This window comes from Mercenaria mercenaria, chromosome 7, assembly GCF_021730395.1.
Source record: "Mercenaria mercenaria strain notata chromosome 7, MADL_Memer_1, whole genome shotgun sequence".
Lineage (NCBI taxonomy): Eukaryota > Metazoa > Mollusca > Bivalvia > Venerida > Veneridae > Mercenaria > Mercenaria mercenaria.
This window is the reverse complement of record NC_069367.1, coordinates 64,798,879-64,822,704: the sequence shown is the minus strand read 5'-3', so window position 1 is coordinate 64,822,704 and position 23,826 is coordinate 64,798,879. Positions and strand designations below refer to the sequence as shown.

The 23,826-nt window shown below is 33.6% G+C and overlaps 2 protein-coding genes across 2 annotated transcripts in view; one reads left to right on the top strand and one right to left on the bottom strand.

Annotated features, from left to right (window-relative positions):
* LOC123554039 (mucin-5AC-like) overlaps positions 1-20,096 on the top strand; it is a 31,207-nt gene extending 11,111 nt beyond the window's left edge. Inside the window, exons 3-12 of the mRNA XM_053548554.1 lie at positions 2,450-2,607; positions 3,459-3,530; positions 3,938-4,174; positions 4,863-5,573; positions 10,126-11,163; positions 12,944-13,291; positions 13,536-13,680; positions 14,073-14,151; positions 19,055-19,208; positions 19,571-20,096. Coding sequence (XP_053404529.1) covers positions 2,450-2,607; positions 3,459-3,530; positions 3,938-4,174; positions 4,863-5,573; positions 10,126-11,163; positions 12,944-13,291; positions 13,536-13,680; positions 14,073-14,151; positions 19,055-19,208; positions 19,571-19,722 — 3,094 coding nt within the window. The 3' untranslated portion in view covers positions 19,723-20,096. The remainder of the gene's footprint in view (positions 1-2,449; positions 2,608-3,458; positions 3,531-3,937; positions 4,175-4,862; positions 5,574-10,125; positions 11,164-12,943; positions 13,292-13,535; positions 13,681-14,072; positions 14,152-19,054; positions 19,209-19,570) is intronic.
* A 138-nt stretch (positions 20,097-20,234) lies between these two features.
* Positions 20,235-23,506, bottom strand: LOC123554040 (uncharacterized). Its single transcript, XM_045343894.2, has 3 exons — positions 22,893-23,506; positions 21,865-22,038; positions 20,235-21,502 (listed from the first exon to the last, which is right to left on the bottom strand). Exons 1-3 carry the CDS (start codon positions 23,256-23,258, stop codon positions 21,182-21,184), a joined length of 861 nt encoding a protein of 286 aa, XP_045199829.2. The 5' UTR covers positions 23,259-23,506; the 3' UTR covers positions 20,235-21,181.
* Between the last annotated feature and the right edge of the window lie 320 nt (positions 23,507-23,826).

Genomic DNA, 23,826 nt, shown 5'->3' with positions numbered 1-23,826 from the left:
ACTGCTGTATAGAAATTGTTTTCAGTTTCTTAAGTGAAATTGTGATACTGTAATTGAATATTAAAACCGATGATAACTTTACTCATTTGAAATTGTTGTATTCTAAAATTTCCAAAAGCAAAAAATCAAAATTAGGATCTCATCAACATTGTATCGAAATGAAGTTATATCTCTGTACAAAAGTAAAAGTCACAACTAATATGCATCTCTGATTATTTAAGAATACAAACCATGAGTGTTTATGGCCTTGAGTAAGAGTAAATTGCATGCACTTTGAATGGGGCTATGGACACTACAGTATTTTGTGCAAATTTCATATACTACAATATAATTGTTTTTTTAACTTAAGCCCTGGAAACCATTACATATACCACTGGACATTAATGTAATATAGTCTGTACTGGTACGAGAGTGAAGAAACTGATATGAGCCGCACCATGAGAAAACCAATATAGTGCATTTGCGACCAGCATGGATCCAGACCAGTTTGGTCAGGATCCATACTGTTCGCTAACGGTTTCTCTAATTGCAATAGGCTCTAAAAGCGAACAGCATGGATCCTTACCAGATGCGCAGGCTGATCTGGATCCATGCTGGTCGCAAATGCACTATGTTGGTTTTCTCATGGTGCGGCTCATATATAAATATGTTGACCAAAAACAATCCAAATTCAGAATTATATCATGCATAATTTTACAATTTCAAAACATGATTAGTAAACATTCATGATGATATTGGTTCTTTCCTGTTCTATGTCAAATTATTTATACATATAATATCTAAAATGTTGAATGGATCTGGTTACTATGTAGCTCTAAAACACAGTTATGACCTTGCCTTTTCTATAATTTTCTATTTATACAGAGATGCAAGTATCTATAGATATTTACTATATATTCAAAGTCCAAATGTGTTTCCTATAATACAACTACATGATTTCAAATGCTGGTTATGTTTAAAGTAATAAATCTATTTAACAATAATATCCCCAACTAACAGCGACTGTTTAAAAAGAAAATGTTTCACATTGGCAAATTATGTCATAACGCAGCTATCTTGAATACTGTGTCGTTCTGGTCAACCAATTTTTATGAGACTTGAAATGCAATTGAATAAAAGTTCAGTTCCAATAAATCATTGTAAATGTTGGGAAAACACATACTGTAATATAAGCTTTAAGCACAGTGTTAGTAATTTCCATTTAGGTATGAAATACATAGTCGTATTCGATTTTAGTGTAACATGCCCATGTATTATACACTTTAAACATGCACATGTTTTTTCATACTCAAATTGATATATTCTAAAATAGAGAGATCATAGAAAAGATATTCCACAATCTGGCATCTATAAATGATGATATTTCTCTTAGGCTCAATCTACATTAATTACACTTTATTGTTAAAGTCTTGTCAAAAACATACTAAACACAATATTAAACTACATGATTTGAGAATCAAAACGTAAAAATATAAACAGCAGATACTCTATAATGATTAGTAAAAAAATGAGTAGTGTCTGTAGTCCCTCTGATGTAGATATTTGCATTAAACACCATTACTCCTTGTCCATTTTTGAAACAAATTTTTGAAAGGCATTGAGATTTAGTGAATATGTTATGCTGAAATGATGTTTTATATAAATGTAAGCCTTGACATGAGGTTAGGGTTAAAACAATCGTCATTCTCTCAGTGATTATTCATTATATGGCAATGCATATATTTTGCCAAAAACATTTCTAGAACTGTTTGTTTGATCAAATAGGTTAAATATACAGTATTGTTACGATTTATAGCGATTTTCTGTCAAGAAGTGTTTTATTCTGTCAAATAAGCTTATAAGAAACATAATCGAGTCCTTCCTAGTCCTTTTGTCATATATCGGTCCTATGCTACAGAGCAATACTATGGTAAGAGATGTAGTGTCCGTAGCCCTTTCTGCCTGGGATAGAAAGGTAATCAATATGTCTATGACCATTAAAAGCAGCCTTAAATCACTTTAAATGTGATGGTGGGATGGTAAATGAAGTAAATTAAACATCCTTCATTTGTTTTCTTGGACTTCAAAAATTGGATATCGTGCCCACTCTCGTTCACCCTGATTTTGTCTCAGTCGTAATGTGTGTGATCGTCAAGTTGTGATGAAAGATGAAAATGTTAAGCTTATAAGAAACATGATCGAGTCCTTACTAGTACTTGTGTCATACATCGGTCCTGTGGGGAAGAATCTACAAAGATACGATAGTAGTAATCTGTATCTCTGGAACTAATAAATTGCATTTGCGTAACATTCTGTCAATGACTATTCATCAACCTTTTTATGAACTTAATGATTTATCGTATCTTTAATTTAAAGAGAAACAATTTATGGATATTTTGATTCTACGAATTAAAATCTAAACTAACCATATATTCGGATGACAAACTCCATTCGCCTTTTTCACTTGCAGATATCAGTATGTGTCGCAGGACTATTTTCAAAGAAATAAAGAAGATGAGAAACGCCGTACACGAAGGACACGTGCATTCATTGTTATCGGCTTCGTCATCATGGCTGCTCTTGCTTTTGGAACAGCGTTGGTCATTCATTATTTCTTCATTCCACCATGTAAGACTGTAACTTTTGACTTTAATACCAGTGCGTGTGTAAGGGATTCGCCTGGCAGGAATAATTTTTATTTATCTGTCCTATGAGGGTTTTACTCCGGTTCAGCACCCATAATGTGTTTTATGCAATTGACAGTTCTATGACGGCCCCCCATTGTGTCCCTTTATGTATTTGCTATATTTTAGGTGTCTGTTTGTTACTTTTGTTTATATGTCTATTTTACACATTATCACATACTCTGTTGTACGTTGTTTCTTTTTTTTTTTGGATGGATGGGTCGGGGTAAGGGCTGGGGTGGATTCTAAGAAATGATTTTTTTTTCGGAGTTCATGCGATAGGATCGGCAAACCAAAAGCCGCGGTCCATTATCACTAAATATTGTTGGCGTAACTTTTGCGCCTTATTCAAAATGAATGTCATAATGTTCAATTGAAAGAATAGGACGAATGTAAATATTAATATTAAATACAAAGAGCGATTTAAAATATGGGGAAAATATAATATGTATGTCCAAATGTTCTTCTCAACTTCTACCTTTGGGGTCTGTTGCAAATCTTTCATTTCTGTCTTTAAATGTATGTAAGACCCAGATAATAGCAGTTACTGCACTTTGTTTAATTTAACAAAAATAACAAATTTGTGTACACTAAATTCATATATAGCTAAACACAGTATAAATGTATAAATGTGCTTTACCACTGAAAAGAACTGACAGTTTAACACACAATACTTTATACATTAAAAAATAAATTCGTCTGTTGGGGACTTCCTACATTTGAAGTAAATATGTAAAAAAAAATATTCTAATGAATTATCGCCATTGGTTTGATCAAAACATGTTTTCATTTCAGTGGATGAAAGAAACCCCAAAACCTTTGTAAACGTATCTTTCTCTGTGAATTCCACTGCCTCTGCTACAACAGGTAAGACTGTGGCATATTCAGTTCGACTGTTCGAAGAATAGGTGGACCTATTGGCCTCACCCGTACTTCGGTTACGGTTACGTTTATATTCATTTAGTTGACAAGGCTGTTGAGTAGTCGTTGATCGTTGCTGTCCTTCGACAGCTCTTGTTATTAACGTAATAGGTGCATGTCAATGCAACATTTTACAGTGTTGAATACTAAGTCCCTAAGACTTTGTTTTGAAAACCACATAAACTCTATATATCGGAACAGCTTTCTTGACCTAATAGATAAACACTGATTAAACATATTTTTATCATTAACAATGTCATTAAAATGAATTGACTATAATTATGTTGTAAATTGTGGCAAAGTACAGAAACAATACACTTGAAATAGTGTGTTCTCAAACATTTATGATGCAGAAATTACCCAAACAACTCCAATAGATGAACACGAAGATGAGATGAACAGAATGTTTGATGAACTGTTGAAGGGTGCCAATCATCATTCACATGACCACGGTCATGAGCATATTCTATACCCAGATGGCAAAATATTCGATGAACACTTTACAACAACTACACAGGAAATTACTTCACAGAAAACAACTACACAGGAAATCACTACACAGGCAAGCACAACCCAGGAAACAACTATAGGCAAGTATTTACTTCAAATATTACACCCACTGCTTTTTGTTGCACACTTCAGAAGTTTTAACCGCTTCTAGAATAACTGTCAATCTGTTATAACAATCAGTTTGTGAAAGAGTTGTTGGCATAGATTATTTATTTTTTTGTTATTTGTGCTGAACAATTTGTTTAACATTGATCTAAAGACTACGTTATTGGAAATCATCAAAGCCTGCTATGTACTAAGTTAGCAAACTCATCATAGGAGCTAATGCTAAACGAATGTGAAGCATGTGTGATAGTGAAGTTACTTTTGATCAAAAATAACAGATTGCATATAGTACAATCCCTAAAACGTCCAAGATTTGACAAAGGGGAATTCTATATTCCGCTAATTGCAAAGACGTATAAAGTTTTCATTTGAACAAAATGTTCATGATATTTTGTCATAATGAAAAAAAAAACATTTACCTGTTTTTTTCCTGTTGTATTGTGATAGTGTCGGTAAATGTCAAAAGTTTTACATGTACATGGTTTGTCTGTGATCAAACGACAAGCGCTTGTGTGTGAAGATATCAAGAGCTTAGTGCTAGAAGGTAGTAAGTGCCTTTTTATTAATATGTACTTAGGACCTTCTAAAATCTTTCAAACACTGAGTCAAATCATACATGGCGGAATGATTCATTCCCTTAAAATTAAATGTTTAACCTCACAGGTGCTCCGAAAACTTCATCCCTAGCCAGATCAACACAGTCACTGCCAACCACAACAGCGATGCATGCGTTAAATCTAAAACCCAAGGCAAAACATGAAGAAGTACAAAAAGCAAAAATAGATATGACGTCAGTGACAACACCAGAATCGAAAGCAGATAAAAGTCTAAAACAATATACCTCTACTATGAACCTTAATCATATGGACTTTTTTAGTATGGACGAGTTTATCACTACAACTCATGATTTGACGTCAACTGTTGCTGATGGTGACATCTTTGCTGTGGATGATTTAAATAAGACACCAACGACTGACACTCCCAGAAAAGTGACAATAGATTCAGCTCTAAACTCATTGCAAACGACCGCAGAAAAACATGTTACTGTTGCTGGTTCTACTTTTTTGGCGTTACCTGAAGGCGAACCAAGTGCAATGGCGACAGAGTCAGCAGTCGTTAAGAAAACCAATAAAGAAATAACAGAAACAGCGCGATCATTTGGAACTACTGCTCATCGTGTTACAACTGTTACTACTGTACCGAGATCACCTGTTACGAGATCCACTGCCATAATGGTTCCTGAAACAAGCACAGTATCTGAATTACCAGCAAACGTACAAGCGTCATCAACAACTTCTTTCACTTCAACATCAGAGGTAATACCAACAACATCCGATGTTTTGTCAGATAATATGACTGCAAATACTAGTGAAAGTAAGTGAACTGCATGGAAAGCGAGAAGCTAAGCCTGAACATTACTTATTTTCAGCAGTTAATATATGTGAATGAAATGCTTTCACACATTGTAACCTACAATAAATCTGTGCACCTGCATGCACTGTAAAAATACATAGTTATCTAGCTGCATATAAACCATTCATGCTACATAAGTTTTTATATTATATTGTTTTTGCCATGTACGTCCGTCCGTCACACTTTTTTTCCGATCAATAACTAGAGAACCATTTGACCTATAACCTTGAAACTTCATAGGATGATAGAGCTTGTAGAGTAGACAACCCCTACTGTTTTCGGGATCAATTCATTAAAGGTCAAGGTCAAATGGGCCTAAGCATGGAAAACCGTTTCCGATCAATAACCTGAAAACCACTTGATCCAGAATGTTGAAACTTCATAGGATGACTGGACAAGTAAAGTAGATGATCCCTATAGATTTTGAGATTACTCGATCAAAGTTCAAGGTCACAGTAGCCATAACATTGAAAAGTGTTCCTGATCAGTAACTTGACAACCATTTGACCCAGAACCTTCAAACTTCATAGTGAGATAGGACTAGGATAGAGTAGATGACTTGTAAAGAGTTTGAGTTTATTCGTCAAAGGTCAAGGTCACAGAGGCCTGAACATGGAAAACCATTTTTGATCAATAACTTGAGAACCACTTGCCCTAGAATATTGAAACTTTGTAGTATGATTGGACATACAGAGTAGATGACCCCTATTGATTTTGGGGACACTCTATTAAAGGTCAAGGTCACAGGGGTCAGAACATGGAAAACTGTTTTCAATCTATAACTAGCAAACCACATGACCCAGAACATTGAAACGTCATATGATTATTGGACATGCTGGGTAGATGATCCTTATTGCATTTCAGTCACTAAGCCAACCATCAGTGTTTTTGATTTTCGCTCCTGTCCCCGATAGATTTCTTTCCTATTACTGCTATGCTTTTTGGGAGACATGCGCTTTTCTACAAAAGCATCTTCTAGTTTTAATAAAGTGAATAATAGCGTTGCAACAAACCATAACATAGAATAGAATAAACTGTTGCTTTACAACTTTGAACACTAACGGGTGTTAAGACTTTGACATTCCTTGATCAAAATGTAAATTGTTGAATATCACTGTTTGGATAAACGAAAACTATAACTACTTTGCAACTAGTTTATATAATAGAAAGAAAGTTATAATAATTATCATTTACACATACTTGACTTAAATATTACATTGATAAAACAAGGAAATTCGACAGGGTTTTTTATTTACCAGTAATAGTTATTTATAGTGTTAAAATTAGGTACGTTGAAAAAGTGATCAGAACATTTATAAATAGCATTTTTTTATTCTTCAGATATACCACTTATTATATGCACCAATAACAATGCACACTGCCAAGTTCATATACGAGTGTACATCATATTGTCGGCGGGCGTGAGACGGTTGCTTAAAATTGTATCATATCTGAAAGTTGTAAAAATAAACATTTTATACTACAGCTAGTAGAGAACGTGATTGCCGTGCAAACGCAACGATGGAGCCTAATAAAGCAACTATTTTGGGAAAAAACACGTTTTTTGTTTATTACCGTCTGCATATGTCCGAGGGATTATTTGTGACCGAGAGGATCACCAACATATCTCGAGGGCTTCTGTACAGGTTAATACTTCAAACCAACGTGTAAAGTCGCTATTTTTACATACAAAAATATCATAAGGTTGAACTGCATCATTTTGAGTAAGTGATGGCCGTATGCTTCCGGTACTATTCTATTTATATTCTGGTTGTTCTTGGAAATGGTCAACACAAAAGCGGTATGCATAAATCAACGACGCTGCAAATGTATTCCATACTTCAGATGGATAACGCATGTTTTTAATATTATAAAATAAGCATCCTTAGGAATTTGTTGGTGCCCGAGGCCATTAGTTTCAGGGTACAAACGTACCCTAGGATGCTCTGCAAATGTTATAAAGCACGAAATAACCATGTGCTAAAAGACATGTTAACAGCACGTGAGCGCTAGTATCACACATTTTACACACACGTTTACTCTCCTGCTAAAACACCCCCTGAAAACGACAAAAACCAGCAGTTTCATACTATTGCAAACATGGCAATAACGATATCTTTGCAAATCTCTTAAACGTTCGGTTGACTTGGACATCATTTAGCAAAACAATTTTTACGAATTGTAGTATAGAACGATGCATCCAGGCATAATAATAGCAGCCTCGGTTTGATTAAGTCTGTTCAGAAGAGGTGTAACACCCCTCGAGCCCCTAGCGCTGGCTTAGACAGAAGTTTATCACAAAGTAGAATTCTGTTACACAGATATTGAATGGGCTCCATGACCCCATAACAGCACTGAATCAAAGTTCTGGGAGACTTTACAGCCGCAACACAGCACTTAATGACTGATGTTGTGGCGGTTAATAGAATCTTTCAGAAGATCCTTCGAAAACATAGAATGCATCAAAGCAAAGTTAAAGCAGACTTTGTTTAATAAAATCTGTTCATGATAGGCAATGTTTATATTTTCCAGCACCTTTGGTATGATTCCTAAAAATAGCACTATTTACGTGCGATTCAATATATTTATGGTTATTGACAAAACATCTGATCTTTTTCGTCTTTTTCTAACGAATTGAAAACAAGAGAGTAAACAAGGGGTTAGGGTCGTGGAGGTGAATGTGTGGTGCTAGAAAGATAATAAGAGCATCGTAGGGAGTCTCTAGAGAGATGGTATTGCGTTTAAGTTGGTTACATACTTTGGATTTGACTGCATTTTACGCTACAAAAGGGGATTTTTTATGGACAAGACATGGGTACCAGATGTATATTACACAAGAATAAATATCAGGTCTTGGCACAGCATTTGAAAAAAAAACATGTATGAGCAGCACGTGATTTGACTATACATGATTTTCTTCCAATAATTGCTGCCCGGATCCGTTGAAAAAAATAGTTTTTATGCAAATATTTCCATTAGACGATAAAGCCTTACACCGGAACTTATTGAAGAAATGTTTAGTCTTAGAAAGTAACAAATATGATGAATTCTCTATGTTGTGCATTGATATTTGTAAATATCGCATGGTCGTTGGGGAATAGTATAAACCGTTCAGATTTTATTCTTTGTACATCTATGCTGTAAACTTCATTGTTGAATGTATTGATGTTTGTTAAATGAAGGTGGTTGATATAAAACTGGTCACCTCTATTAATGTTTGTCATGGTACATTTTCTTGCTGTCTGGAAATCTATTATTTGCCTTAGTTTCAGCAAGTAGTAACTAGCATTTTGATTTGTGAATTTTACAAAAAGAAATGAAAGTATAATTACAGTACAACCTCTCCAGAGCGGCCCTTTCTTAAGCAAAAACCTCTCTATAACAACATCATCAAAGTTTCCCTAAGCTGAAATATACTATCAACTTTACCTCTCCAGAACAAGAACCTCTACATAGCAGCCAATATTTGTATCTCTCAACGGGTGTTGCTCTACAGAGGTTGCACTGTATATAAATTGTGTAAATATATACAGCTTTTACTGTACAATCTTTCTCACAATTTTGAAGCATTTGGAATAATTTAATATTGGTGAGAATGACACCAATAGCACAAGTCTATGTGTCTGATATCGTAAAGTAAATAGACAGTGAGTCTTTTTTTTGTTGTTGAAAACTTTTGACATATAATTGCTTTCATTTCCTTTTGTATATATATTCCATACAGTGTCATGTTAACATACAATGACTGTTCCCAAGAATGTAAAATACGAAATATCTAGTAAAATTTTGTAAATATCTAATTGCTTTGCTTTAATCTATTGTACAAGTAATATTTACAGTTACATTAAAATGGAAGATACTCATCTTCTTTAGATATCTTACTTTTGTTTGTTTAATTTCTCAAATAAACATAGTTTGTACACTGTGTGCAAATGTATGAAGCCGTTTTCCATATTGAAAAGTTTTGCTACATATAGGTTAATGTATATATAATATATTGAATTAGAGTTATAGATAACTGATATTTCTATATTTGCTTTTCAGCTAAATGAGCCGTACCATGAGAAAACCAACATAGTGGGTATGCGACCAGCATGGATCCAGACCAGCCTGCGCATCCGCGCAGTCTGGTCAGGCTCCATGCTGTTCGCTTTTAAAGCCTATTGGAATTGGAGAAACTGTTAGCGAACAGCATGGAGCCTGACCAGACTGCGCGGATGCGCAGGCTGGTCTGGATCCATGCTGGTCGCATACCCACTATGTTGGTTTTCCCATGGCACGGCTCAAATAGTTTGTACCACTCTGCTAGATTTGGCATTTCCTTCACAAACATCTTATGACAAACTTTTAATAGAAAATGTATAATTGTAATAATGTTTGTTTTGGTTAGGTAAACAAGTACATATCTATTTTTAGCTGAAGCTTTGAGTAGTACTGATATGTAGCCCTATAAATAGACCAAAATTTGTAGGTTGTAATGCTTCGAAAATAGAGCAAACGGCATCTTTTACAGGCACATCCTTGCCAGTAATAACTACAGCGATGTTTCAAACAACTTCAACGACAAAGGAAGCAACTGAATATATAACAAGAACAACCAATGCGTTGAGAAAAATAACAAGTATTTCTGACAGAAAAACAATTGCACACGTATTTACCAGTACAACGTCTGGAGTAACGACTTCATATTTGGAAAAAGGTACATCTGAAAATTTAACATTACCTTTTTCTCAATCAAAAGCAATTGTACCTGAAACAACAACAACTTCTCCTGAATCAACATCAAATTTGTATAAATCAACAGCTGTTTCCGGTACAACTTTACCTTTCTTTGAAACGACAACACTAATACTGCCAGAAACAAGTACACTTTCTTCGGAAACCACAGCAATATTGCCAAACACAACAATTAGTTTTCCGGAAACCACAGCAACGATGGCAAGACCCACAACGACTTCGTCGATAACAACAGCACCATTGGCGGAAACAACTTCAGCATTATCGATAACAACTACAACAGTGCCCAAAACATCTGCAACGTTAATGAAAGCAACTACAACATTGCAGGAAAGAACGGCATCGTTGACATCTACATCTTTGTCGGATACAACTACGTCGTTGTTGGAATCAGCTTCACCATTACCAGAAACAACGACAACATTACCAAAAGCATTTACACCACTGCAGGAAACCAATGCAACTTTTCAAGCAGAAAATACATCTTTGTCCAAATCAACAACACTGTTATCGGAAACAACACCATCATTACGAGATACAAATTCAAGATTGCCAAAAACAACAGCAACATTAAAGGAAACAACTACAACTTTACCAGAAATAACTTCAGCATTGCCGAAAACAATAGCAATACCTCAGGACACTATTGTAAATGTAGCAGAAACAACTTCAGTATTGGCAGAAACATCCACAACATTGACGGAAGCAACTTCATCTTTGCCAGAAACTACAACATTGGCAGAGACAACTACAACAACACCGGAAACAACAACAACAACATTGCCGGAAATAACAACGCTGCCTGAAAACTATAGTAAGTGATGTAGATGGACAAAGGGAGTCGTAGTTTTAGCTACATAATCACATTAAAGCATCTTTTTATCTTGTATCACATTTGGTGTTTTACGTTGGTGTAAAGCGGACAGCTGATTTAGGAATAGACGGTTTTAAAAAATCTTTTACTGCATGTTCTTTGTTTGTCATTGTTTATTGAATCGGTATATAGAGTGAAGTTCAAAGCACGTGATTTTAAATTAATGCGTTTTCGCAAAGTCTTAAATGTCAAACAAGTATTTTTGTTTTTGTTGTATTTTGTCTATGTTTGTTCTATTGATATTTTCCTAAATCAGCTTCGTTATGAATAAAACCTACTGTGCACGACTTGTATCAACTTGACACAAAGTATAAAAATATCCTGCATATTCTTGTAAATTATTTGGCACCGTAAACAAGAATATATTGCACTTGCATTTCATTAGTTGACGCCATATACAGCAGTATATTGCACAAGCTTGCTTTTCTTTGTTTTGCTGAAAGTAGCCACTAACAACTACCACTAGGGTTAAGGTTAGGTTAGATGATTATTAAGCGTTGTTCAGTATGAGTTACCACAGTCCACAGTATTAGCCCAACTGAAAATTCTCTCTATGGTTAACTGAATCTTTTGCTTTGAGTTTTTTATTATATGAAATATCAATTATGCAAGATACTGTAAATAGTCACCGACGCCATATGTAGTGAAGATTTTTTTAAGTAACAAAACTCACACTACTGAATTTATTACACGTGAAAGGGGACACATTTTCATTTCATAATCATGTTCCATATGATATATAAGCACACTACTCATCTAGAACAAAATACAAAACATCATAAAGTTCCGGTGATGCTTGCTTCGCAACATGCGTTCTATATATTCATTAAAGAAGCGATTTACTAACGAAACTGTTTCATACACTGAATCGAAATCTTCTTCTAATACAAAAAGTACTAGTAACTGTTAATTTTAAAAGCTTAGATTATTTGCCCCGTTATGACTATATGACACTCTCTCATTTCACTATTCAACGAGATAGTATAATAATGAGATATGTTGATGTTTTACAAGTACAACATTATTTTGCTTTGGTATGAAAGGCATAAAACTCTCTACAGAGATACTGTTTTTTGCTTACAAGCGCTATTTGCAACTGGCACAAGGTCTTTGCAATGATTCATTTAACATTTAATCTCTAACATGTGGCATGATTTAAATTTAATTGACACGGAAATGTTTACTGCAGCTATAAAATCTGTCGAGCTGCATATTTTGGCATTTAATAATTTACGTCTTAAACACAAGGTAGATATCTAAAACTTGTCTTGTGAATTGAAAATGATTCGTCAGGTTTATGTGTTTAAAATGATATTATTATACCACAAAATGTTTTGGTTGCACGATATTTATAAGCAAAATTGCATTTCACTACTGCGATTTATGTTTGCATCTTGAACCTTTTAAAACCGTCGTCATCGATACATCATTTGATCAAAGAAGATGTAAATTTAAATGAGGTGTAAAATTTGAATATTACCGTTTTTTGAAAATTTTATGTGTTGTGTAGATTCTAATTAGCATTTTAAAGAACTTAAATTTAATAGTCAGTGGTAGCTGTTTGTAGAGTATCAGTTTATAAAATACAAAATATAAAAGCATCCTGTTCGAATTATTTGTAGATAGATCTAGGCTTTTTATTTTAAAAAAATAACATCCTGTAATCTAGATGCAATTTAAATAACAATTTAAAAAACAACATCCTGTTTAATTATTTTAGATACAATTCAAATGCGAGACATTACATCATATACCTTTGAAAATGTCAAACTAAACTGCAGTGTAAAACGCGCCATAAAGTGGAAATCACTTTCGGTGAAAAACAACAAGAAATGGCGGCCACTAGAGGTGACCTTATTCCCTTCTGGAGAGATTAAATGGTCTAGAGCAAAAACAAAGAGACATGACGTCACATATGACATCACTAACAGCACGGACGGAACCGGAAGTAACATAACAATTAGGTTAATAATAAATGACGTCCAGTGTCGAGATGGAAACACATATTTTTGCAGTCTAAAGTCTGACATAAAGGACCGTGTTGTAAAAAGTCAACTTACTACAGTTGGTAAGTTATATTTTAAATTTATTAAGTCGTACACTACTATCAAAATAACTCAACTTTAAATCGAATATTTATGAGGAAAACTAGTCACTTTGTCTTAGTAGAAGCTGTTGATTTACCAGTACTTGTATCAATTTTCCTTGCAAGCAATGAATAAAGTTTATAACGTTTTCTTGTCAAAAGTAGTTGTCGAGCTCTTTTTATAAATTTTTTTATGTCTCCTTATTTATTTTACAACTCACAACAGGAAAGCCTAGCCAGAAAATTATGCTTACACTCGGGCCTTCAATTATAGAAGATAGAGCATTCCGGATAACTGCATCTTGGCAGGGGGGATATCCTATCCCCTGGGCAAATATGTCCTGGACGGCCTTAGACGCAAACAATAAAAGGTGGGATAATCATTTCATAGGCAACGTTAAAGGCTGATGTCAGTTGCCAATGCATTGAAATGATAATGAGAGTAGATACAACAATGGCATCTACACATCTAAATACTTACATATTAATCTTACATATTATAATTTATGATATAGAAAAAGATAATGAGCAATAGTTTTCCGCCGAGATTAAACACTTTTTTTGTGTTACACAAATTTATTTCGAATTGTGTGTCTACAATGGCTGCACGTGTAGACAATGAATAGAAAAGACGGTAAAAATAAAACAACAAAAATGTTCTCAAAAATCTTAACCTTAGAGAAATTACACGATTGAAATAAGTTACCAAGTATAACTGCATCGTAACGTGACATTTAGACAAAATCTATTTTTAATTTTACAGTTACAATTTGACTGACTATGGCGAGTACAGAGACTATGAACTACATGTGGATCACAAATTCTGTCAAACTACGCTTCAGGTATCATGGTTCATACATATTAGGTTGACATATATACCCCAAGTATCCTGACAAATACAATTTAAGTTGAGGTATATTCTTCAGATATCTTGATAATACATATTAGTTTTGACGTATCTACCTCAGATGTTATGACCCATACTCACTAGGTTTGACGTATTTGCCCCATTTATCATAACCCACACACTACCAGTTTTGGCGAATATTCCTTTGGTATAATACACATTCTAACATGGCTCAATATGATTGCCAGTTAAACAAAGAAGAATTTCAAGCTTTGTATATTCTGCGCTAAACAACGGTTGAAGCGCAGAGCGGTAAGATAGCATTATGACGTCAGTTGTGACGTCAAATTGCCGCATGACGTCCGGTTCTTTTCTACTTGGAAAAATGAAGCCCAGCATGGTTTTTATCAAAATCTTTCAGTGAACATGTAAGAATGAAAACAATCAAGGTTTTGTTGTGGTTTGTCGTTTAATTTATCACAGTTCATTGTTCTGATGCAACAAACCACACGAAGACCTTGAATATTTGTTAAATAACAATAAATATTTTGTTATGCGTATATACCTCAGGTATATGGGGTGCCGTTTTACTATTTTATAGGCATTTTTTGATATCAAAAAATCATTTCTTGATATCAAAAATTCGATTTCTTGATATCAAAAATTCCATTTCTTGATATCAGAAAATCATTTCTTGATATCAAAAAATCAGTCACATTTTTTGATATCAGAAAATCGATTTCTTGATATCAAGAATTCATTTTCTGATATCAAGAAATCGATTTTTCTGATATCAAAAATTCGATTTTTGATATCAGGAATTCATTTTCTGATATCAGGAAATGTTGTCCATTTTGTGATATCAAAAAATATAATTTTTGTTATCAGAAAATCGATTTCTTGATATCAAGAAATCGATTTTCTGATATCAAAATTTCGATTTTTGATATCAGGAATTCATTTTCTGATATCAGGAAATGCTGTCCATTTTGTGATATCAAAAAATGTAATTTTTGATATCAGGAGATGAGTTTTTGATACCAAAAAAGTCGTGTTATTTCTTGATATCAAAAAATCGAATTCTTGATATCAATCAATGATTTTCTGATATCAAAAAATCGACTTCTTGATATCAAGAAATCATTTTTTTATATAAAAGATCAAGCCTATTTTTTATATAAAAAATTCGGCATTTCCCGATCTAAATATAGATGGATTGAACAGGATCATATAGAATTGTATAATCCCCGTTATGGAACGCCTAGACTGTCTTAACATGATGATTATTACTTCATCATGTGCATTTCCAAATATGTTCGGTACAAATTATAATCTTTCTTGCAGTTAAAACAGTTTGTTATGTTCATTTACTAGTTTGTCCAGTACATTTCTTAGTTAATGTTGTACATTCACCAGTTTGTGCTGTACAACTGACAGTTCGTCATGTGCATTTTCCAATATATTCGGTACAAATTATAATTTGCCTTGTAGATTAAAAATTCGTTTCTTAGTTTGTGTTGTGCATTCACTAGTTTGTGCTGTCTAATAGATAGTTCGTCATGTGCTGTTCTTAAAATGTTCGGTACTAATCATAATTTGTTGTGTAGATAAAACAGTTTGTTATGTACATTAACTAATTTGTACGGTACATTTCTTAGTTTGTGTTGTGCATTTGCTAGTTTGTGCTGTCCAATCAATAGTTCGTTATGTGCTTTTCCCAGTATTTTCGGTACAAATCATAACTTGTCTTGTAGATAAAGCAGTTTGTTATGTTTCAATAAACAGATATATATTAATTATCTTTTCAAAAGTTTCTGAAAATAGATAATTGCCGAAAAGAAATTATTTAACATAAGTAGTATATTTGTTGTATGTATGAGAATCCACTTGTAAAGACAAAAATTGTAAGGGTACACGTTGTGTAATTTCACATGAAAACGGATATTTTTAAGCAATCAATTGGACAGCACAAACTGGCGAATGCACAACACAAATTAAGAAATGTACCGGACAAACTAGTAAATATACATAACAAACTGTTTTATCTACATAACAAATTATGATTTGTACCGAACATATTGGGAAAAGCACATAACGAACTATTAATTGGACATCACAAACTAATAAATGTACCGGACAAACTAGTAAATGCACATAACAAACAGTTTTGTCTACAAGACAAATAATATCTACCAAATATATTGGAAAATGCTCACGACGAACTATCAATAGTACAGCACAAACTAGTGAATGCACAACATAAACTAAGAAATGTACCGGACAAACTAGTAAATGTAAATAACAAACTGCTTTATATACAAGAAAGATTATAAATTGTACCAAATATATCGGCAAAAACACATGACAAACTGATAATCATTATGTCAAGACAGTCTAGACGTTCCATACTCCGCACTGAATAAATTAATTAGGGGTTATCCCTGATCGCATGTCTATTTTTAGAAAGGCGGGAATTTTTGATATCAAGAAATACTGGCCATTTTTTGATATCAAGAAATCGAATTTTTGATATCAAGAAATCGAATTCTTGCTATCAAAAATGATTTCTTGATATCCAGAAATCGAATTCTTGATATCAAAAAATAGTCCGTATCTCTAGATATCAAGAAATGATTTCTTGATATCAAGAATTCGATTTCCTGATAACAAAAAATATAACTATTTTTTTTTATATCAAGAAATAATTTTCTGATAACAAGAAATCGAATTCCTGATATCAAGAAATCGATTTTTTGATATCAGGAGTTCATTTTTTGATATCAAGAAATGCTGTCAGAAATTCGATTTCTTGATATCAAGAATCATTTCTTGATATCAAGAAATAATTCTTGATATCAAGAAATAGAATTTTTGATATCAAGAAATCATTTCTTGATATCAAAAAATGCCTAGAAGATAGTAAAACGGCGCCCCATACAGGTATCGTAATTTTTTGGCGTGTAGGCCTATATGATTTACCTGATCAGTTTAGAATGTTCTGAATTGAATACATGTCAATAAAATAATGGCACATTGAAAACGTTCACTAACATCTATGTTACAACACGTAGTTGCGAAAACGGGGCTGTTTTAGCAGAATAACGAACCACGTTCAGCGATAACGCATTTTTGGTATTATTTTGTCCCGTCCGCAGAAGTATTTAACGCGACATTAGAGACAACATGACTACGTAGCCGCCATGTTGAGCATCAGTATTGTTGTTCTTTGTTTTGCTTTTGACCATTTGCTAAGAAATATAACACTCATTAACAATAAAACGGCTTCTTCCTAACATATCTATCACTAGATTAGCACAAGTTTCCTTTCAATTGATTTCCTTGGGTTTATGTTCAAATAGCAAGTTTTTCAATCTTTGTGCCAGAATGTCTATAGAAAGTCTAATGATATCTAAAGCACATGACGGAAAGTAACCCATATTTAATTTACAAGAATCTTTCCCTGGTGCGGATAGAATATCTGGCTCGAGGGTAACAGTTAACTGTATAAAAATTAACCGACAGCCAGATATTTCCATTCTCATCTTCAATTAGTGATAGACTCTTTTTCTTGCATGCCGTATTCTTCAATCACAATGTAATAGAAGAAATACATTTTTGTAAAATAAGACGAACACTTTTCTTTTAGGCACTTTTTATTATAACAATTGGATTTACGCATTCATTCATCAATTACATCACGTAAGTCGTCTTACACCCCGGGGCAAAAACACGGGAAAATCCTGTCTGGCATACAAGAATATCAATGTTTGCAACAAACACACACTATGTCTATACACTGTATATATTGAGGACGTAGTTTATAAATATGACGACATCTGTTAACTAACCGGTTCACTGTCAAAATGGGTGAGATGAAATTCCGTCAGTTTCTGTTGCTTGCTGATAAGTTCAGACGCAGGTATAACAGACATTAATGCTTCATTGCCCTGCACGGTCATAGGTTAATTGCCCGAAGAACTGCAAAATGAACTTGATGGCTAAACCTCTAATTTATAGCAAGTGACTTTCTAACTGACATTTCTGCCAACGTCTCTGGAATAACCTGTGCCTCTTTATTGTAATCATGTAATAATATACCATTCTGTAATGTATATGATACTACATCCAAAATAGTCGTTTGTTAAAAGACTTGCAGTCGGTTGTGTAAAAAGTTGATTGTTAAGTGGTAATACAAATTAACACTGAGTTTAGCTTTGTTCAAGTGTGTACTGTTTAAAATACAATTCACAACACTGTTAATACACATAAAGTTTTTGATTTTATGTTGACATATTAAACTATATCATATGTAGTAGTTGTTCATATTTTCAAATATAAAATTTGAGTCTAGCATACCTTTAACAGGTCTTTATTTCATGACTACAATAACGAGACACGGTCCTTCCAACCCATGCATTAACATATTAGCACGTACATTCTTTGACAGCCCATTAATGACTGGGCCCTACGAAATTCTTCCGGATGTTACGCAAATCAACGTTTTATTTCTCATGTAATTTGTTCAGCACCACCACAAATATCAGTAACAATATAAACGCAGTATAAGACATAATTCCAGGCAGTTATACTTTTTTATTGACAAATATCTAGTTCAAGCCATTTTAATGTGACCATGTGAAATGTTTAGAGATATCCAATATCTTTCACTAAAATATTTTATCTTTAGATATTTACTTCAAATGTATAAACTCCTCATCTGTTGTATTTAACTTTACTAAAAATATAAATTAAGTTTGCATATAGAGCTACATCCATAATTAAATGTCACCCAATAACAGCTAATCGTTAATTCTATACACCCTTGCATCTTTTATATGGCAATTATTGAAGCATAATTATATACTCGTACAGTTATTTAAGTGTATATATTATTTCAGCATTCCATAGTCGTGTTTCCTAGGATACATCTCAATGACACAACGGTGATAGTGAAACCGAATCTTGAAACAAAGAAATACTTTGTAGACAAATCAATGGAAACATATTTAAGACAGGTTCAGCCAGGTGTAGAGAAGATCCTGGTCATACCACGTACGTACATGTGCTTTACTATTACTGCTTCAAATTATTGTATTTATATAAAGAGATTCCGCTTTTATAAAAGTACAAACATGTTGCTACTTTGAGGACCATGCGACATGCGTAGTAAAATACATTTAAAATGTATTATTTATTAAGCATTCTTCGGAAATAATAGAGGTGAAAGGAGAGACAAACGACAGATTGTATTAGTAGACGGAATGATTAAACGTACTACTTCACTGCTATATTCTAATGCCTCGGACTAATCTGCTATTGAAACAAAGTTTTGTACTTGTAAATCGCTTAAATGTATGAAAACAAAGTATGCCTGAGTGTTGTCTTGTTTGAAGTATTGCTTCATTGTTTTCCAGTGAACTATTGTAATAACGGGAAAAAGGAGATGAGTGTTCCACATCCCCACACATCCTGTACAAAGTTTCTGCGCTGTCTACCAGGAGATTTGGTTGTCCAGCAATGTCCTACGGGAACCTGTTTCTATGAAAAGGGACAACAATGCGCATAAATAACTCTGTTTGACCAAATGTTTAACCTGACAAGCAAGTGCTGACGTAAAAAGTATTGACGTCATAAGAATAGTATCGCGCTTCTTGTTGTACAATCCAAATGACAATGCTGAAAAGCATTCAGAAATTGTATGAATGCGTAGAGTATTGGCCTTTCACAAATTCTACGTAATCAGCAGATATTATGGCGACAATCAAGCTGTTTGCATGTTGCTTGTTGACAGACCCTGTAGACGTTAGACGTTGTTTGTTACAACAGTGACTCAGTGACTCTGTGTCATGCAATACTTGAAGTTTGACTGATCACCGGTTCAACGAGGAATGTTACATAAACTCTATTCGGTCTGGTCTCGGGGATAATTATTCCTTATATGGTGAGGTTGGCGCAAATGTGAATTGAATAAACACATGATATTTGATTTGCAGGCGGCACTACACGAAGAATATATAGTGCAGTGTCGTCTTTAAGATGGATATGAATTTTATCAAAGAAATTGCAAGAAGACATACAAGTATTATACATGTATGTATTTATTCATGATGATGTTTTGTTAATTAGCTCACAAATAATATGTGATAAAGACAATGCTCATCGTATTACAAAACACAAACAATCAACAGTATTTATTGCTTTAAGATTCAACCATAAATAACCAGGTTTGTATATCAGTAAACTGAAAGCTGAAATTTATATATAATGTTATTTGTACCACATCACACATCATACATAAAAACAAGAAAAAACTTCAGTATTTACCATATAAATTGACGTTACAATGAAATTGTTTAACCATACAGTCAGTTCATTGTTCCTTTCCACTTGTGTCATACAGTTGTATAGGTAAAAGAAAGATGTGATTATTTTATGTGTCACTGATTGACCTCTAGTGTTATATCACTTAACTGGGGCACTTTTACGATTAATCCACCACTTTTTTCCTTGTTGTTGTTTTAGCCCTAATCCAAAACTTAATATTATTCAATTTAGAAGAAAGTAAATCTTGTCAAAGTCAAAACGAAGGAAAATGTAAATATAGCAATTCAGGCGGGGGATTTAATTGTACACTAGCCATCACAGTTAACCGATTATTTATGTATTAGACTGTGCGTTTCTCCCTTTCTGGATGACATTTCTCAACTGACATCATATCACAGCACCATACTCTTTTTTTCTTCAATATCATGTATAGGGTTGTCATCCTTGCTTCTGCATTAGAGTCCTAAGACTGAGATCAGGTACGGCAACTGAAGGAGATTGACACCGTTGCATCTGTTTCCTAACATGATGACCCTGTAACTGCTTAGAGGCATATTCGAAACATATTTCATAATTCTGAGACTTGGTGAATTTCACGCAATGTGTATATACTTTAAAGTAGTTTAAAAGTTTTGAATTAGATTATAACTGAATTTGCCATTTAATGACTCTTTTAATGCGTTTGTCCTCAACTGTTACAGTCATGATTTAAATTGTTTGTTTAGAAATACCATATCTGACTTCCCGTATATGTGATTTGTCATAAATTGAACACTTTCAAACTGAGTTTTCAACTTCTGTACAAGTTGTACTGGATATCTATTCATTCCATGAATTTCGACATTTATCATGCTAACGTCAATATCTTTAAACGGAAATGACGTCAGCAATTGTACCTCCTGTCCAGTAACGTCTAACACAAGTAAATCGATTTTATTTCGCTTAATAGCCTTCAAAATATCTACTAGTCTGAGGCAAGGTTCTTCACTGGATCCCTCTGCAGGCCAAACTTCGCTTGTCGCCTGGAAAGGAATTCGTTAACTTGAAGCAAATGTCTGGTAAAACAGAATTATAATTATAATTAGTGAAATATTCCTGTGTCATTGTGTTGACAGATATTTAATGTTTCTAGTATGAAATCTTAATAATTTAACCGACTGTCACTAAATATAATACAAAAAAAAATGTTATCAAAATAAGTAAAGCGTAAGTCTGTAAAAGAATAAGAAAACTATAATTGTAACAGTGTATATCAGGATTAAACAAGACTGAATTTGCTGTAAGCAGATTAATCTATTTGCGGTCAGTAGTTGCTTTGATAAAGTGATGATTCAAAATAAACATTAGTACAATTCGGTTGAACAGATTTAAGATAAATACATACATTTATGCAAGATTGTAGAAATTTAGAATTCCTCTTCATGTGCATAAGTGACTGGAATTTCTCAGCTTCCGGTTCAATCACGAGTCCAGTCCAACCCCTACTTTTCTCTAGCAAAAATGTTAGGGAAGCAGGCTCGTTTCCTTCACTACCAAGTTCCACGAAAAACCCGTGCTCCTATTTTAATTATAGATAAGAAAACACCGTAAAGATAATAATTATTAAAAATGAAGTATAACATCTAAGATTTATCTTATTCCGGTATGTAAGTTAAAACGCCCAAATATTGTCCAATTAAATAAATGTTTTCCTAGTGTATACTGAAATTTCAATACAAAAAAAAACACGTCATTTTCAAAATAATTATTGTATGCAATATTGAACGAGCAAATTTGTATTTAATAGAAGTGAATTGTAACGAAAACAGTTATAGATTGTAATCTATATTACAATCATTTTAAACTTGCATTCCGTTCTTACTTGACAGAAGTACAACTTGAGTTCGAAAGATGATAGGTAGACGCTTTTGTAGTTTATTTCTGTTGTAAAACGTTTTCCTAATAGACTTAAATATGATGTTTAACTACACATAGAAGATGTCAAACCTTGTCTTGCAAGTCAATTAATTTATGATATATAGGCGAGCGGTTAAAACTTTTAAGACGCTTGCAAATATTAAATGCATTATAATGAACCAATTTTATAAACGGAAAAATAAAGCTGCTGCTAAAGATATTTCATCCGTAACCTGGGGAATTGCTCGCATCTGACTTTTTGCGTTCATTGACTTGAACATGGATAACGCCCGACATTTCATAGGGTGAATTTGCATCCGTGGGAAAACTTTGATAAACCTACACATAACGTGTCTAATTTATTTCTGCATTTGGACCGCGGATCATTTATAATATCTACCATACAGAATACCTGGCTTAAAGGCCAATGGGTAACATTTTAAAACTGAAATTCATTAAGCACTAAACTTTCAACAGAAACAATGCAGTCTGAGGTCAAACAGAACGGAATCTTACCATTTTCTTTAAATATCTATCTATCACACGAAACTGTCCTCTGGATGAGTCAAATATTGAACTATTGCCCCTTGAAACATAAGTGAAATTTCCAGCGCGTGAGTTAACAACACGTTTTCGAATTTCTCTTTCTGTATTATCAGCCTCATTTTCTGCAACATGTTCACCACCCTGCAATAATTGACCATAAAGTACACCATTTTCTTGTGCTGCCCTTCTGTCCCCTAATCGTCCTAACGTTGCCGAATCCCTTGCAAGTGACACATTTCCAACGGTTAATGAATAAACTGAAAATCCAAATATCCAAATTACGACAAATATATAGCTCTTTCTTAAACACCTACAAGTATTTAACATTAACCGCATCTTTAACGAAACGTTTTCCCTTATTGAAAGGAAGATATGCTTTTCGGACCGTTTAGTAAATTCCGAAAGAAGCGAACTTCTTAAATTGAATGAGAAGCTACTGAATGGAAAGTAATTTGAATACACCTTCTATGTAAATACATCGTACTTCATAAATATATTATTCCATCTTTTATTAGCATTCTCTGTTCCCTTTTTTCGCTCATCATTAAGTATAGATTATGATATCCACGAGTGCTTTACGTTATACAAACGGTACATTTCACTGAACCTATTATCAATCTTGAGATAATACAGCCAGCTGTACAACTGTCTACATAAGTTCAAGTGCGGATTAGACGGGGATTGAAGTCTATACGCGACAGTGCACTTTTGCATTTATGTCGTAGAGTATCAATTAAGATAAACTTTTGATAATCTATCGGTAATTTCTATTCATCATATTAGCTGAACGGGAAATTCTGTCGTCTGAATGTAATTTTGTCGTCAGCTACGCCCCTTTGAGAGGTAAAGAAAATATTACAGTGTTGTTATATTGCATTCGTCCATGTATAATATAATACCGACG

Excerpts from the sequence above, each read along its gene's own strand:
- LOC123554040 (XM_045343894.2), bottom strand. The coding sequence starts at position 23,258 with ATGCGGTTAATGTTAAATACTTGTAGGTGTTTAAGAAAGAGCTATATA. Across the intron at positions 22,039-22,892 it reads ATAGATATTTAAAGAAAATG|GAGCACGGGTTTTTCGTGGA; the intron begins GTAAGATTCCGT and ends TAATTAAAATAG. Across the intron at positions 21,503-21,864 it reads TTCTACAATCTTGCATAAAT|GCGACAAGCGAAGTTTGGCC; the intron begins GTATGTATTTAT and ends ATTCCTTTCCAG.